General features: G+C 33.9%; 6 protein-coding genes across 6 annotated transcripts, besides 8 other annotated features; all 6 read right to left on the bottom strand.

Annotated features, from left to right (window-relative positions):
* Positions 1-1,456: 1,456 nt before the first annotated feature.
* TVAGG3_0709660 (protein kinase protein) lies at positions 1,457-2,209 on the bottom strand (the record flags this gene model as incomplete). Its single annotated transcript, XM_001306297.1, has 1 exon — positions 1,457-2,209. The coding sequence occupies one exon, from the start codon at positions 2,207-2,209 to the stop codon at positions 1,457-1,459; it is 753 nt and encodes a 250-aa protein (XP_001306298.1).
* Positions 2,210-2,940: 731 nt separating this feature from the next.
* Positions 2,941-3,049: a mobile genetic element.
* A 141-nt stretch (positions 3,050-3,190) lies between these two features.
* Positions 3,191-3,299: a mobile genetic element.
* Positions 3,300-3,440: 141 nt separating this feature from the next.
* Positions 3,441-3,549: a mobile genetic element.
* A 141-nt stretch (positions 3,550-3,690) lies between these two features.
* Positions 3,691-3,799: a mobile genetic element.
* A 141-nt stretch (positions 3,800-3,940) lies between these two features.
* Positions 3,941-4,049: a mobile genetic element.
* Positions 4,050-4,169: 120 nt separating this feature from the next.
* Positions 4,170-4,231: a mobile genetic element.
* Positions 4,232-6,027: 1,796 nt separating this feature from the next.
* Positions 6,028-8,457: a mobile genetic element.
* TVAGG3_0709590 (zebrafish ch211-108c17.2-related family) lies at positions 6,466-7,692 on the bottom strand (the record flags this gene model as incomplete). The annotated part of the gene is made up of 1 exon (XM_001306298.2): positions 6,466-7,692. The coding sequence occupies one exon, from the start codon at positions 7,690-7,692 to the stop codon at positions 6,466-6,468; it is 1,227 nt and encodes a 408-aa protein (XP_001306299.2).
* Positions 8,458-9,965: 1,508 nt separating the features above from the next.
* Positions 9,966-10,763, bottom strand: TVAGG3_0709570 (ribonuclease H protein family; the record flags this gene model as incomplete). Its single annotated transcript, XM_001306300.2, has 1 exon — positions 9,966-10,763. One exon carries the CDS (start codon positions 10,761-10,763, stop codon positions 9,966-9,968), a length of 798 nt encoding a protein of 265 aa, XP_001306301.2.
* Positions 10,764-12,334: 1,571 nt separating this feature from the next.
* On the bottom strand, positions 12,335-14,262 carry TVAGG3_0709560 (ribonuclease H protein family; the record flags this gene model as incomplete). Its single annotated transcript, XM_001306301.2, has 1 exon — positions 12,335-14,262. A coding segment is annotated over one exon (1,928 nt), but the record flags the coding sequence as incomplete, so codon positions are not given.
* Positions 14,263-14,267: 5 nt separating this feature from the next.
* Positions 14,268-15,165, bottom strand: TVAGG3_0709550 (hyphally regulated cell wall protein 1 family; the record flags this gene model as incomplete). The annotated part of the gene is made up of 1 exon (XM_001306302.2): positions 14,268-15,165. A coding segment is annotated over one exon (898 nt), but the record flags the coding sequence as incomplete, so codon positions are not given.
* A 492-nt stretch (positions 15,166-15,657) lies between these two features.
* TVAGG3_0709540 (hyphally regulated cell wall protein 1 family) lies at positions 15,658-17,241 on the bottom strand (the record flags this gene model as incomplete). The annotated part of the gene is made up of 1 exon (XM_001306303.1): positions 15,658-17,241. One exon carries the CDS (start codon positions 17,239-17,241, stop codon positions 15,658-15,660), a length of 1,584 nt encoding a protein of 527 aa, XP_001306304.1.
* Positions 17,242-17,518: 277 nt separating this feature from the next.
* Positions 17,519-17,582: part of a mobile genetic element that runs on past the window's edge.

Genomic DNA, 17,582 nt, shown 5'->3' with positions numbered 1-17,582 from the left:
TATTTTTACTTTCTTGTGCTAAGTTTTCATACTGTACGGTTTGGTTTTGCAACTGTAAAAGTTTTTCTGCCTTTACATTTGCTTCAACTTCTTTTTTATACTCATCGCTATCCATATATGTCTTCATGGCTTTTTGTTTTATTTCTTCATCTTTCAGTACTTTATATTGAGTAGTATGGTTTTTCAAATTTATAACATCTTGTTCCATTTTTGCTACTTCTGCTGCTTTTTCTGACACTTTTTTCGCATATTCCTCTGTACTTAGTTCTTTCAGTTGTTCTTCTTTCTTCTTTTCTCTACGTTTAACTCATTGAGTTTCTTTGTGTGTCTGTCATATTCTAGTTTCTTTTCGTTTTCACTTATTTGTTTCTGTATGTCTATGTTTGACTTTTTGACATCTGTTATTTGATTTTTGAGTGAACTCAAATTCATTTGACTTTGAGGGTTATAAGCTGTTCCGTCTGCAGCTCTACCATAGCCTGCCATTTTCGCTAAAAGTGCCGCTCTTAAACCTCCACTCTGTGCACCAATAACTCGGTTTAAAAGCATAGGGTTGCTTGACATTTGTTGCAACATAGTGGGGTCATTCATCATTTGTTGTTGCAACTGTTGTTGTGGTGTCAGTTTTACTATTGGATGTTTCAATGCTCCCTTCTTCTTACGTATATTCTTACGTAGCTTACGTGGCATTTTAAGTGAAGTTAAAAAGCAGTTTTTGACAGATGTTTATATGACACTTTTTGTTCAGCACAAAAAACTACTCGGTCAAAGTGTTGTCAGTTTTGTAAAATAACCGTCCTATCTCATTCTATAAGGGGGAAAAGGCTTCTCAAAGTATACTTCCTTGGAACGCCTGTAACTTTTCCTGTAGCGACGATAGACCCTTACTTGTCCGGACAAAGTTATACTATTTTGAGTGCTGTACAAAAAAGTCAACGGCTGGTCGGCTGGGGTTCGGTCCTCCTCTTGGGTCTTGGGAAAAATTTCTTATGGGCTAGAGGGCGCAACGCGCCTGGAAGCCCTCCGAATATAAACTTCATTTATACTAAACATCTTCGGGGCTAGAGGGCGCAACGCGCCTGGAAGCCCTCCGAATAAAAACTTCATTTATACTAAACATCTTCGGGGCTAGAGGGCGCAACGCGCCTGGAAGCCCTCCGAATATAAACTTCATTTATACTAAACATCTTCAGGGCTAGAGGGCGCAACGCGCCTGGAAGCCCTCCGAATATAAACTTCATTTATACTAAACATCTTCAGGGCTAGAGGGCGCAACGCGCCTGGAAGCCCCACTACCTTTTTTTGTTCCTACTGTAGTTGTTAATGCGGTATCACTTTCAGCAAATCTCGAAAATCCGAAATCACAAATTTTAACGTATTTTCTATCGTCAAGTAAAACATTCAAAGTTTTCAAATCTCTGTGAGCGATTTTTCTAGAGTGCAAGTACCTCATTCCTCATGCGATATCGATTGCAGCGATTGTCCTCTGCGTCATATCATAGTATCCCGGTCGATGTATCGCGTGGAACAATGATCCTCCGCTCATCCATTCAGTGATTATACAAAATGGCGGTTTATCGGTTGTTCCGATCAATTTGAGTAGAGTAGGGTGTTGCGCTGTTGCTAGAACAGCTACTTCGCGTTGATACGATTGGAAATGGGCGGAATTTAAGTTTGGAAATTGGAATTTTTTGATTGCAACGTCTTCATGAGTCTTTTTGTAGGTTCCTTTGTATACTTTGGCCGATGTTCCGTGTCCTATCTCTTTTCCTTGTTCAAAATCATCGTAATCAACGATCCATGACTGATAATGAACATGAATTGGAGAAATTGCTATGGAAATGACTTTTCCATCTTGTTTGTTCTGTAAATATTCGTTTATCGTGTTCAATAATGTAAGAATTTTCTTTCTAAGCTGATCATTTATTTTTGATGTGCGTAAATACTGGGAGAATGAGGCTGAAATTGCTCGTAAGTCTAATATATTGTATTGCTCCCATTCAGAAGCATCTACATTTAGAGAATTATACAAATCATCACCGTATTTCCTTATTTTTTCGGAAAACTCTTGGATGTTATTTTGTAATTGCTCTAATATAAACTGAGGAGGGTTGTTTATGGTTGAAAATGTCCATGTTTGAATTAAATTTTGATTTAAAATTTTAATGATTTCGGAAAAAAAACTGAATAACTTCATCTGCGCATTCATCTGTATCTGTTGATGAGCTTTCTTTACTATCTGCTTGAAATACAGTCATAAATCTACGAATTATTGTTAAAGTAAACTCGAATTTCTTCTTGTGAACAACCGTTTGATCAGCAAGAGTAATCATTGTTTGAAAATTCGAGTCAATAAGTTCCTTCCTGTTGATCTTTGGTTTACTCATTGTTTGAGAAAAAAAATTGTTTCCGGTAGAGAAAAGTGACAATTTAAAATTTCTTTACACAAATTGAGAACATTCTATTCTTTTTTTTAGCATTCAGCATTAAGGATCTGTTCAATCTCTCACTCTCTATCGAATATTAATGTATGGTGCAGATCATTTAATTCACCTAAAAAATTATCAGAAATAACATGGTAAATTTTATAAAAGATACAAACAAGATATATAAAAGTTCGAAATAAATCGAATTGCATGGATACAATGCATAGAATACCATCAAAATTTCACTTTTTTAATGGATTTTTTCATGAAAAGATAAATTTAAGGTACAATAGGCATACGGATAGATTTTTGGTAATAGATAAATCAGATTTAATTTGTTGCGTAAAATTCTTATATACGAAAAAAAGAGATCTGACATTGTGTCAGATCTCAGTAAAAGTGACATTTACATGTCAAAAAAATAGAATGAGTTTAAGTAATTAAAATTGAGGGTGAGAGTAGTATTGTATGAAATAATATCTCTCACCCTCCAATTCATCCTATGGCGCCGAAAAAATTTTGATGAAATGCGACCACATTTCACCAAAATTTCTCGGCGCCATATAGAGAACTAGAGCCTGTGAGGTACTGATACTATCCATGTACCTCGCAGGCTCTAGTTCCAAGCCAAAATGGCTAAAAATTGCCCGCAATTGTTCACATTGCGGGCAATTTTTAGCCATTTTGGCTGGGAATTGGAGGGTGAGAGTAGTATTGTATGAAATAATATCTCTCACCCTCCAATTCATCCTATGGCGCCGAAAAAATTTTGGTGAAATGCGACCACATTTCACCAAAATTTCTCGGCGCCATATAGAGAACTAGAGCCTGTGAGGTACTGATACTATCCATGTACCTCGCAGGCTCTAGTTCCAAGCCAAAATGGCTAAAAATTGCCCGCAATTGTTCACATTGCGGGCAATTTTTAGCCATTTTGGCTGGGAATTGGAGGGTGAGAGTAGTATTGTATGAAATAATATCTCTCACCCTCCAATTCATCCTATGGCGCCGAAAAAATTTTGGTGAAATGCGACCACATTTCACCAAAATTTCTCGGCGCCATATAGAGAACTAGAGCCTGTGAGGTACTGATACTATCCATGTACCTCGCAGGCTCTAGTTCCAAGCCAAAATGGCTAAAAATTGCCCGCAATTGTTCACATTGCGGGCAATTTTTAGCCATTTTGGCTGGGAATTGGAGGGTGAGAGTAGTATTGTATGAAATAATATCTCTCACCCTCCAATTCATCCTATGGCGCCGAAAAAATTTTGGTGAAATGCGACCACATTTCACCAAAATTTCTCGGCGCCATATAGAGAACTAGAGCCTGTGAGGTACTGATACTATCCATGTACCTCGCAGGCTCTAGTTCCAAGCCAAAATGGCTAAAAATTGCCCGCAATTGTTCACATTGCGGGCAATTTTTAGCCATTTTGGCTGGGAATTGGAGGGTGAGAGTAGTATTGTATGAAATAATATCTCTCACCCTCCAATTCATCCTATGGCGCCGAAAAAATTTTGATGAAATGCGACCACATTTCACCAAAATTTCTCGGCGCCATATAGAGAACTAGAGCCTGTGAGGTACTGATACTATCCATGTACCTCGCAGGCTCTAGTTCCAAGCCAAAATGGCTAAAAATTGCCCGCAATTGTTCACATTCCCATCTTTTGTTGGTAAGACGAAGAATATGAAATAAATTATGAAGAAGATAATGATGAATAAAATATCACTTTTTATATTTTTGACACGTAAAGTTGTCACTTTTCTGTCAAACTGTTTTTATCGTTTTCGTATATAACAAAATAAATAAGCTGCTAGGTGTAATTCTCCAGTATTTGTATAAACATTGCTATATGGTTGCGATTTTTGGTCTGGATATAGTAAATTATGTTGTGCTTCACATTTATATGTTCCATAGTGTGAAATTTTCACTGAAGTGTAAGACATAATTTGTTCTGTTAAAGTAAATTGACTTTGTGAGTTTGTATAATTGACAGAAGGTAAATTTGGATCGATGTAAATCTTATTAGCAGAAATTTTTGAGCTCAATGTGTAAAAAAGATAAATATCATGTTGTAAATTTTCGAAATAACTATTATTAATTGAAGAAAAGCTAGACATATAAAAATAAAGTGATCCCGCTTGAGTTGCTATTGTTTGCCATATTTTTATGAAATTTGAGTTAATTATGGTAGTAGATGGAGCAGTATTAAATGTCATACATCGAGAAACTGTTTCAACAGACCATACAGTGATAAATTCTAATTTTGAATTTTTTGTATTAAGCAAAATCATTGCAGAATCATAATTTGATTTAGTTTTGCTAATGTTTGTATGTGTAACATTGCAATTTCCATTGGAAATATAATTTAGCGAATTCCCCAAATTTTGTGCACCTAAATTAAATAAAGATGATTCTAAAATATAATTCCTACATCCATCTTTATCTATTTTGATATATGCAAAATGACCATTGAGAGAATTTGATAGAATTTTACCTTCAGTTGCGCAAATTCTTCTTTGTATAACTTCAGATATACCAGTTCCTTCAAAATGAATGGAACCTCCATGTGAATTACTATTACAGCTAAAAAAATTACAATTTGAATCCAAAAATTTAGTATCTGTTACTGATGTAATTTGAATAGGATGAGTTGTAGGATAATTTACAAAAGTACAATCGTAGATAAAGCATTCTTTGTTTTCATTTACTGAAATTGGAACGTTTTCTTTTTTTACGAAGTCCCCTTCATTTGTAGATTCAAAATATGTTGTTCAAACATCTAATGGAGCTTCAGTCCGATGTCTTGAACGAAGTTTTCCGAATGTTTGAGCAGTAATAACAATAGCGATCATTTTTTATTTTGAACCTCAAAAAATAAAATTCAGAATAAAAATTTTTCAAGTTTGAAAGAATACAATTGAGTTAATTTGTATATTAATACCTCAACCAAAAAAATTGTTTAATCCATAAAAATTTTTTAGGCATTCAAACTGAAATTGAATTATAAAATTATGTTGTACATTAGAGATAGAGATATGTATTATTATAAATAAAAAAATTGAAAGAACACTCTGAAAATAATTTGAATAATCATATTCAATTAAATGTGAGAGTTTACAATCTAACAAAAAAAATTATTTCGTGAAGTTAAATGAAGAATCATAAATGTATTATACAGTACACATATTTTCACACGTTTTTTCTTAACTGTGAGCTGATATATATCTCGAAATTATTTTCAATCCTTTATTATTGTTGATTCTACTAACGAATTGAAAGTTATTTATATATCAATTACTTCTTACATGACCTCAGTAATATAAGCCAATTTTCAAAAAAATATATTCATGAACGGTGTTTCGCAGAAGATTAAAAAATAGATAATATAATTAAAAAGTATCAAACAAATACATGATATTTATAAACAAAAAAATTCTTCAAAATAACGAAATAATAATATAACAAAATTAGAACATTGAGCCCAAAAATATTGCAAATGGGATTAATGTATCACTAGAATTATCTTCACGTGAAGAAGTACTCTCAGGCGTTGGCTCAATCGAACGAAGGTTATTTTGTGCAAAACATTTAAGGATGGGCACTCATAGGCTCCTGACAGCATAAAAATGTTATTATCTCACAATATAAAAGGAATCATAGGAATCTACAACTATATCTATATTGTTGGAAGACTTCTTAATGTATCATGCATATAAGTTATATCAATAACTCCATTATGTTATATGATTGTAATCATATTTTCGTTTCATGTTCAAAAACATTAAAATCATACTAACTATATGAGTATTATATTTAGGAAGCTGATATATAGATATGATAAAATGCTAGGTTTTGTGATTAAGAATATATACTTATCTTTTAGAAAATAATACTTTTATAAAAAATTATATCTTATATAATCTAAAAATTTTGGACAATTAAAAAACATTAATTAAAAATAGAAGGTGAAAGTGTTTATTCAAAGAAGGTGCAAGATTATGATGTTTTGAGGGTGAAATAAATTTAATAATTATTTATGTGATTTAAGAGTAATACGATCATCGGTAGCTTGAAGACCTCTCTTTATAGCTCTTAATGCCGCAAACTTTTTTTGAACTTGCTTTGAATTTTTGAATGCTTTGATTAAATCTTTTGTTGTATCATACATTCTGAAATATCTGTTCATCATTTCTGGCATTGTTGGTAAATTTAACCTGTATCTTATTGCTACAATCGTTTCAAACATACTTTCATTGAAATGCAATATTGTGACTGCCATCCTAATTGGCCAAGAAGCATGCCAATTAATATTTTTATTAGCAAGCATTGCTTTGATATGGTTTATCGATTCAACTACTTGAGTTGAATGAATCTTTTTTACCATATCAAAGATTTTTACGGTATCTTCGAGGAATTTTTTAAGTGTTTTTATAGCAGTTTTATTTTTTGCATATTTCCATGGTTTAATCATCTTGCATTTTTCAGGATCTGGACAAAATTTATGATTTCCGGCATAATGTTTAGCGGAATTCAACCATAAAAACTTCTTTGTTTTAATTGACATATGTGTGTCATTGAGAAGTTGCCTAAGCCAACGCAATAAATTCTTTGAAATGCTAGATAAGATTCTGAATTCTGGCAGTTTGAGCTTTTTCTGTATATTGTTAAGAAAATGTCCAGGATCTCTGTATTCTCTGATACCTTTGAACGTATTTTTGATTGTAGAAACAATTTTGACATCGCCATCATGCACAAAAAAATTTACACGTTTTTCATTATTCCAACGCTTCAGCATTCTTTTTAAGCCTTCAAATTCCATTTCATTTGATTTTCCGTTGAAATTACCTTTGAAATTTTTAAAAGATTTAGATATCACTTCCCAATCTACAATTTTTTTGAGTTTCTCTTCTACAAATTGTACATAGCAAAACATTGCATTTCTTCTCTGACTCCAAGAACCGTCAAACAAAAGTCCCGAACATTTTCTCATTCGAGATTTCCAATAATTAACAGATTCTCTGGCAACTTCTATGATAACACGACCAACCTTTTCTTGGACTCGATGAAATGTAGCTTCTGACGGAACTTTGATGTTATTCAGCATGAATTGAAATTCTGATTGGCAAAATGTAGCGCCGCTCAATAATACAGATAGCACAAATTCAACAGTGTTGACGACATATGGCTCTACCCTATTTTTCGCGCTTTGAACTAAGTTCTTTATACGCTTTGCAACTGCTTTTGTTCGCCGCGGCATGAAAAATGAAGAATAACTTGACGGTTTCTTGAACAAATGGTCGCAGCATTCAAATATTGTGATGTACGATCAGGATAAAAGAATGTTGTTGCCGTGAATTTAGAAAATAGCAAAATTTCAATTTACGCAATCGAGATATAACTTGATCGTTTGAGCGATAACCATGGCACCCATAGTATTAATGAAAGTACTCATACTTACAATTATTTTCTCCCATAGGAATATTGTTCAATATACTTCACCTATAGAGGAAATCTCGAAATAAAATCGAATTTTTTCAAAAATTACAAAAATCAATTTTTTACAAAGATGTTCGAAAAATAACATTATATACGCATCAAATCAAAGCATTATATGGAGCATTATAATTCTATATATGATTGTCCATCTTGCTATTGTGCTATTTTTTTTAAACAATAATTTCATTGTTGAAATTAAATTTGCAATTTCAGTAAAAATTGCGACCCATCATTTTGAATATAATTGAATTAATACATTTATTGTAAGAATATTATATACCAAATATTAGACTTCCACATGAATCCTGGTATGATATTATAAGTATTGCAAAATTAGAAAAAAATATGCTCATGATATACTAAAATTCATGTTTCAAGGTTAACTTATAAATAAAATAAGTTCGAGAAATGCATCACTAAATATTTGAGCTTGTGCACTATAATGCTATATAATAGTCTTCACTGTTTTTAATATATTGACTTTGCTAGACTTGATTTTTTTCATCACCCTATTGAGTGTCCATCCTTAAATGTGCCATAAAAAGAAAGTAAATGTGTGGCACTATCATCGATTGGATCCGATGTAGTAAATGTTGCCTGATATAAAGATGACATATAAACTCTTGATTCGATGTAAGAATTAACGACTGTAAGTGTATATTTGAAGACTGAAAATAAGTAATGATTTTGATCATTTTGATCAAATATGCAACCATCAAAAAGAACATTTTGACTCTGATACAAATAAATCAGTCCAACATTAGCAGTATTTTGATTCATTTTAACAAAATTAGAATTTTGAACAGTTCCTGTAGCTGTATTGAATGTTAAGGCTTGATGTGCTGAAATTACAGAATAAATATTGGAAAAATTTAGCTTCGATTGAGAACTTACTGACTTAAACAATACTGTAGATTGTGTATTTGCTGAGAGTCCTGTCATATTTGTAGAAGATACCAAAGCCAAGCCGTTATTTATCGAAAATACACCATATCCTTGTTGAAGGGCTCTGGATCCGTATATTGAGGATTCAATGATATAATTCATATAATTAGACGATGCAGCAGCTGTAGTATATGAAAAATGTCCAGAAGTACTTGCGGTCGTCAATTTACAACTTAATGCGCAAAATCTTCGTTGAATGATTTCTGATGAGCCATCTCCAACAAATTGTACGGCTCCACCATTTGTTGCACTATTACAAGTGTTAAATAAACAATTTGAATGCATAAACTTAGCATCTGTGACCGAATTAAAATCAATTGGATGCTGTGTTGTAAATGAAATAAATTTGCAATTGTATACAAAACATTCTTTGTTTGAATTTAGATTAACTGTCGGATTATCAAGTTTGACATAATCTCCTTGATTCTCTGTGCCATATATTTGCCACACATCTCCTGGAATTTCAGATTGATGCACTAACATTTGTAAAGAAAGATAGAAGGTCAAAATCATTTTAGAATTCTAAAATAAAATTCAGAGTTACCCATTCAAAATTTTATTAAAAAAAAACATAAATCCATCTAGCCAATAAAAAACACTGTTTAACTTTATTTTTTGAATAGCTTTCAATTTCGATAAGATTTTCAAAATTTTAAAATTGAATTTTGATCCAATCAAAGTTTTATGTATGTTTTTCAGACAAAAAGGAAGAAATTTTATTATAATCGAATCCAATTGAATACACATTCTGAATTTTTTGTGAGAGCTATTTTTCAAAGATTTACAATGACAAAAAAAATTACAAAAGAAACCTTTTGCTGAAGTTAATTTAATACTAATTTATTCCTCCAGTAGATTAAACACCCACATTCATCGTCATTTATCAGCAGTAAAATAAAAATTTAAAATCGTTCCAAAATATTATATTCCAAATCTTCAAGGATCTTCCGTAATTACATTTCTAACATCATGAAAATCAAAATTACTTAAAATTTTAGAGCTTAATGAAAAATATTTTATATTATCTTTGAATTTATAGAACAGTCTGCCAAATATAAAAATATATCTTTATACCCATGATAAAAATAATTATAATTGAATAGTTTTGATTTCTTCGCCATCATCAACAATGTCACTGTCACTTTGATCAATATTAGCATCTACAACATCATTGTCTGAATCGGAGAAAAGACCACCTTTGTCTTCGAAATCTTCATGGAATGGATCATCTGCTGCAGCACTGTTTTGTGTTGTGAAAAGAGGATTGTCGGTTGTTACCATGCTCTCTTCTGTCTTGCTAATGATAATTGTTTCTTGTTCCATTTCAAACTGTTCTTCGTTGTTTCCTGCGAGATCAGTTGAACTTTCGTCATTTTGATTCTTTTTCAATATGACCAGAACAATAATGATAACAACAGCAATGATGACAATGCAAGCGATGATTGGCCAAAGAATGTACTTTCCAAAAGTGGTTTGTAAGAAGCCAATTTCAACTTGTTCAGTCGTTGGATCGATAACTGTGATTTCATATGTTGTGATGATGTCAGTGTATGTGACGAATATGTCACCATTGATATCTGTTATGAATGTCTCTACTGCTGTGATTGCTGTTGTGTAAGTCGTTCTTCCTGTGTATCCTGTAGGTATTTTTGGAAAGACTGGGAAACTTGCAGGAGTTCTTGCAGGGGAAACAAAATGCTTCTCAACTTTGAAGTTAATCTTGACATCTTTGGATACAAAATCTCTATCATCAAGTGCTTGTAAGATGATTTCATGGTTTCCTGTCGATCGAGGAACGTTGAATGTGTAATTGAATTTCTTGCATTGATCACGATCTGAAGATGAACAAGTATGGATGATATCAAATTTTTCAAAATCGAATCTCATTCGAACACGAAGATTGTCTTCAATATCTGCATCATCAACAATACCAGAGATTGTGATTTTATCTGTGATCTTGAATGTGTGATCTGAGATTTCTTCGATGTTTGTCACAGTAAGTTCTGGTGTGTTACTATTGTAATAATAGAAACTGTAGGTAGTAGAATTTGATGTCAATCCATATTCATCAACTGCATATATTGTGATTGTATGCTTTCTAAATTGAAGTGAACCTGGTTTGATCTCTATCTGTGTACGAACACGCTTATCATTTCCAAGACATTCAATAAAATCAGTTGCATTCATCTCTACACCATCATCAATCTTATATCGAATATTTGCTTTAGTATCATCTCTGATTTCTGAGTCAATGTCTATGAATGCATGCGCTGGAAATCGTTCACCAATATCTTTCAGAATCTTAAGATTAGGACGCTCATTGATGATAATATTCTGTGTGAAATTCTCTAAGACATCTGTATCATTGTTGTCATCGTCGAATATAATTTCGACAATGCCACTCTTCGCATCTCGAGGAACTGTGAAATTGAAATTGAAATCTGTTGCTGACATCGAATTATGAATTGTGAATACATCGATATAGAACCTTGTACCTGAGTTCCCGAATCGTCCCATGACTCGAACTTTAGTAATTTCTGGCTTGAAAGTCGAAGGCACAACATAACCTCCGATCTCTATCGGTAGTGATGGTTCAGCATAACTAGGTAGTTGTTTTCGCATAGAGATTCCTCGAGGACGTCGAACTTTGATCTTGTAACAAGATGCACGTGATGCTGCTGACATATTGTCTCGTGCTTGGAATGTAACGATATGAAGACCATCGTTCTTAGGAACTGAGAATGAATAGTTGAAATACTGCCAGTCACCTGTTGAAATTGTGCTGAATATTTCTTTGTATCCTTGTCTGTTAAGTTGAAGACTGACTGAGATCTTCACCTGGATCGATATCTCGAACACGACCTTGAAGAAGAACTATATCGTTATATTCGTATTCTTCCTTAGTTCGACACTAAGGATTCCATATCTGGTGCATTCTGATCGATGAGGAAAAGTCGTATGGAGTGTCTGCTGACTCTGCGCCAAATTCATCTCGAACGAAGATATACAGTTTGTGTGAACCAAATTCATAGAAACCTGCTGGAAGTTCGATTTGTGCAAAGTCTTCTTTCCATTCACCGTTACATTCAATGTAGTCTGTGATGTTGATTTCACGACCACCGTCAATGCAGTACCATAGCCTAACACGAGTGTTGTCCCAAACACGGAATTCAATATCAATGAAGCCTCGGTTGTAATATCGCTGGTTGACTTTGTTTGTGATCTTCAACATCGGTCGAAGGTTAATGACACTGTATCCTTTGTCGAGAGTGGCAACGACTTGTCCTCTATCTTCTGCCCAGATCTTAAGAGATTGAGGAGTAACTTCGTCTGGAACTTGGATTGTGAATGAGAAAACATTTGTTGTCAGATTAGAATTGACTTCAAATGTTCCAATACGCTCTGGTGTTTTTCCTTTTAGCTGGTAGAATATGTTAAGAGACATTCCTGGTGTGAAATCACCAGCGAAGCCTTCAATTGTAACATTGTCACCTGGCATGTATGAGTGTTCGATGGAGTTGTGCAGTTTGATGCAAGGTTTGTGTTGAACTTTGAAATCATGTCTGAAATCGCGAGAGTGTGATCCCATGTTGTCAACTGCATAAACAACAATGAAATACTTAGAGTTATTCCTTGGAACAGGAACATATGATTCGAAATTATGTGAGTGACCATAACTTTCGAACTCGTGCAAAGGAATTGGATCACTGAAATTGAATCTGCAATACACTGTAACTTTGCCACCTTCTGTTGGTGATGTGTCAATAACACTGCCCTTGATATAAATGCTCTCGTAGAAGTTGTACTCGTATTGTCTTGCAAAGCCATCAATTGTGATGTCTGGTGAACTTCCTTCACTAAGTGTGAAACGGTGTGTGATGATTTCTGACTCCATCTTGAATTCATCACGTGCATAAATAGTGATTGTGTGTTCATCATGTGAAAGAACTGTCTGATCAACTAAAATTTGCTTCCTGTAATTGTATTCACGCTCGTATGAGTAAACTGTATCTTTGAAGCATGTTTCTGGACGACTGTCGAACTTGTAACAAACAACTGCTTGTGTGTTGTCTTTGATCTTATAGTCCAAGTTGATATGGTCTCCATCATAATATACATTACGGAGTTGTGTGCTGTTAAGCAAAGATATCTGAGGAGGAGAGTTTACAAGGAAGTTTCCATTTGTTTGATATATGACTTTGTTGTTTATTTCAAGCCAAACTTTCGAAGAGTGAATGTTGACATCTGGTGATGGATTAATTGTAAAGCTGAATTCTTTCGACTTATATTCACCATCAATTTTGACTCTATCAACAAATATCTTGTTTCCATTGTCAACATTGTAGAAGACATCAAACTCCTGTCCAATATCGTAATCAACAACATGTCCACTAACAACAATTGTTTCGTCACTATTGTAGTTTACGCGGAATGGTTGTGTGAATTCGATTCCAGGTAGTCTTCTGACTTCGAAGTCAACAAATGTGATCTTAGATTCTATTCCATCTTGATTGACAGCTTTGATCGAAGCTGTATAGAAACCATCCGACGGAGGAATCTTAAGATCATATTCATAAACAAGTATTCCATCACTCGATTCATCATCATTACTCAAAATATATCTAGTTGAATCTGATGAAAACTCATGGATTGTGAAATAATCATCATAATTCAATTTGATCTTCAGAGAAATCTTGTCACCTTCGTTAAATGATTTAGCCTTGCATTTGATTTTAATACTTTCGAAATATCCATATGTGTATCCTTTAACTTTACTTTCAACTGATAATTCTGGTGTTTGCTTAGAAAGTGAATACTCAAAATTATGAACAACAGCTACTGAGTCACTTCCGAACTCATCTCTCATGAAGATGCTCAATGAATGGCTACCTTCTGAGAGAGTTCCTTCTTTGATTTCGACTTGAAGAACTCGTTCTTCAATCTCGTAGAAACTCTGGATAAGTTTTGAGATTTTGAATTCCTTACCATCATCAATCTTGCAGTAAACATATCCTTCAGTGTCATCATATACACTGACATCAACCTCGATGAATGCATGGCTGTAGTATGTACCAAGGAGTGTGTTCGTAATGTTGAGTTCTGGTGCTTGACTGACAATGATGTATATCTCATTATAAGGACATAAAACATGCCCTAGTTCGTTCTCACCCCATAGAATCAAGTAGTGATCATTCTTAGAATTTGGAAGTGTAATGTTGTAATTAACAATACCTGATGTCATGTTGTCGTATATTTCAACATATGAGATGAAGTTCTTATCTTCACCATCAATGCTGTAACAGAATGAGATTGTGCTGTTTTCGTTGAAGTCCATAAGCATTGATGACAAAACCATTGTTTCACTTGCACCATATGCTTGACGCATCTCATTCAACATCTTGACTGCTGGTGCACGCTGTGCTTTGAATGAAAGTGTAGCCTCGTTAGACTTAGAAAGTGTCTGGTCCATTGCTGCAACGAAGATTGTGTACTCTGCATCACCACGAGGAACATTGATCGTGTAACTGAAGTCATGCCACTGACCATCCGAGATAGAGTCATACAATTCTGTTGGTTCGCTGCTGCCGACTTTGAAAATAACAATGACATGGTCACCACTATCAAGATCGCGAACACTTCCACTAAATGTGACTTTCTCGTGATAGTTGTATGGACCTCTCTTTGGAAGAGGATTAAGAACAATTTCTGGTGCATGCATATTTCGGAATTCGAAATTTTGTGAGATTTCGTTTGACTTAACACCAAACTCATCAACAATCCATACTTCCATTGTATGTGTTCCAAATGCAAGATCATTGCCATCAATTGGAACACGTTTGATAACTGGGAACATAGGACTCCTTATTGGAAGCATCTCATCAATGTATTTTGCTTTCTTGTCATCGAATGAGTAATAAATTCTGCAGTTTGAATCATCTGTGATGTTGCAGTCGATGTCAATGTATTCGCTCATTGAGTAATTTCCTTTGATTGGTTTCCACATATCCAGTACTGGTGCTCTGTTTGTGATGATATTGATGTAACTAGTTCTGCTTGTCATACTACTGTTAGATGATGCCCAGATGATGATTTGGTTCCTTCGAACTTCAATAGGAAGTGTCGTATTGAATGTGAATATGTCTGTCTTGAAATTTTCGCCAACAATCATTGGAAGAGTTGCATACTCTGTGATGTCGTTATTGACACGGAAATAGAGTTGGACTTCGTCGCCAACATTGAAATCTACAATGTATCCACTGATTGATATTGTTTCATTCGGGAGATACATTGGTGAAAGCTCTGATGTTATGATGATAGATGGTGACTGTTTAATTGATATTGTGAATTTCTGATCACCTGATGATGAACCACTCTCATCGCGTGCTTTGAATATAACAGTGTGATCACCATCAACAGCTCGGAGTTGAATTGTATATGTGAAGTTGTGAACTTCATTATTTGAGTCAAACTCTGCAACTTGTGTTTCTTCATCATTGTCGATCTCAACAAAGACATAAGTTTTATCTTGAGCATCTAAATCATGAACAGATCCGTTGAATGTGACAGTCTCATGAAATCCATATGTATTTCGATTTTCAGTGAGAGACACTTTCAATGTTGGAACATAACTGTTTGTGAATCTGAAATTCTTTGTAACTTTCTCTGACTCGGCACCATACCAATCTCGAAGATAGACTGTGATTGTGTGGCTGCCAATTGACAAGTCATTTGGAATTGGAATCTGTCTTCTGATACTTAGATTCTTGCCACCTGCATTGATTCACTCATTAATTGAGTTAATAGACATCGTGTCGAAGTAGTAATGTATCATTGATGTAGAATCATCAAAGATCACTGAGTCAAAATCTATAAATCCGTTCTTTGCATATGTTGGACGAATTTCGTTCCATGTAATGATCTTCGGATTGACATTCACTGTGAAGAACTGTCGAGAGTACTCACTCTTGATACCATTACTATTCTCTGCCCAGAATGTGACAGAGTGTGTTCCAACTTTTGTTGGAAGACTGATGACGAACTCGAATTGATTTGTTACATAGTTATCATTCATTATCATGAGAGGTGTTGCGAAAACTGAGTTTCCTCTACTGATACTGTATAATACTTGAACTTCCTGTCCTGGATCGTAATCAACAACAAATCCACTGATTTCAACTTCTTCGCCACCATTGTAGTAACTAGAGATACCACTTGTGATGATAACACTTGGAGTCTGTTTCACTTTAATATCGAATGATTGCTCATTTGAAAATGAACCAAAGTTATCTTCTGCTCTGAATACAAAATTAACAACACCATTGACATTTGGAACTGCAAAATCATATAAATAATGAGATGTTTCGCCATCTGATGTATAATCATAAATTGTTTGTTCATCACTATTGTTGATTTTAACACGAAGTGTAATTGTGTTTCCGACATCTGGATCAATAACACTGCAGTTAAACTTGATTGTATCATAAAAGCCATATGATTTTGAACCACTTAATAGTTTGACACCGAGCTCTGGTGCATGTCTATCATTGTAAATAAATCTAAATGAAACATCGTTTGACTTGATATCATACTGATCAATCAAATATATAGTTACAGTGTGCTCACCGCCTCTAAAACTTTCTTTTGGTACTGGAATCTGTTTGTGAATCTGCAGATCTGCCCCTGTACAATCAATCCAGTCCCTAAGATATTGAACCGCTCGCTTATCATATTGATAATATAATTTTACACGACTATCATCAAAGATTCCATCAATATCGATATATTCATTGCTTGTATATTCTGGTTTCAATTCATTAATACTAATGATCTTTGGATCTCTATTTGTTGTTGTGTAAACAGCTGCGTAATGAGTTGCTTTATTATTTTGATCTTTCGAATAAACATAAATTGTATTTCTATTTGCATAATCTGGTAATTTGATTGTAAATGTATATTCTGCAGTTCTGAAATCTTCTGATATTTCAAAAGTATCATGAAAATAAACTGTATTTGCACCATTAATTCTGTAATAAAATTGAATGATGCTTCCAGGATTGAAATCACCAGCAAAACAAGTGATGTTGACTTTTGTTCCTGGTACATACATTTCTTCGAGAGTATTGGTAACAATTGTAACTGGTGTTTGCTTTACCTCAAAACTAATACTCACTTCAGGAGATGCCGAATCTGTGTTATCGATCGCTTTGAATACTAGATCATATTTACTATTGACATGCGCATATTCAAAATCATATGGAATGTCTTCAAATGTTCCTCGAGATGTATAATTGATGATGTTTGTGAATTCTCCACCGTTAACTTTCATGAATATTTGAACTTCATCACCATAATTTCTATCTCTCATTTTGAGAATGAGTTTCGCATTTTCATGGTAATCATAAATTTGTTTGTTTTGATTAGCTTTAACTACTTGTATTTCTGGTGCTCTTAAACTTTCGAGTAATATTTACTTTTTGATTTTTATCTTTGTCACCATATTTATATTCATTATTAAAAGTATCCGAATATCTCATTGGATTTTCAACAGAAGAATACCATAAATAAAGGAATGGTACATTTCTGTCATCATAATTGAAAACATGAGTATAAGAATTTTCAGATGGACAGCCAAATTCATCATATAGGGTGTCCAAAGGTGCGTTTAGCACAGCGCTCTATATGAGACTATTAAAGGAGATATATGCT

The sequence above is a fragment of the Trichomonas vaginalis genome, chromosome III (assembly GCF_026262505.1).
Source record: "Trichomonas vaginalis G3 chromosome III, whole genome shotgun sequence".
NCBI lineage: Eukaryota > Parabasalia > Trichomonadida > Trichomonadidae > Trichomonas > Trichomonas vaginalis.
Note: the sequence above shows the minus strand (reverse complement) of the source record. Positions and strands in the feature narration are given on the sequence as shown.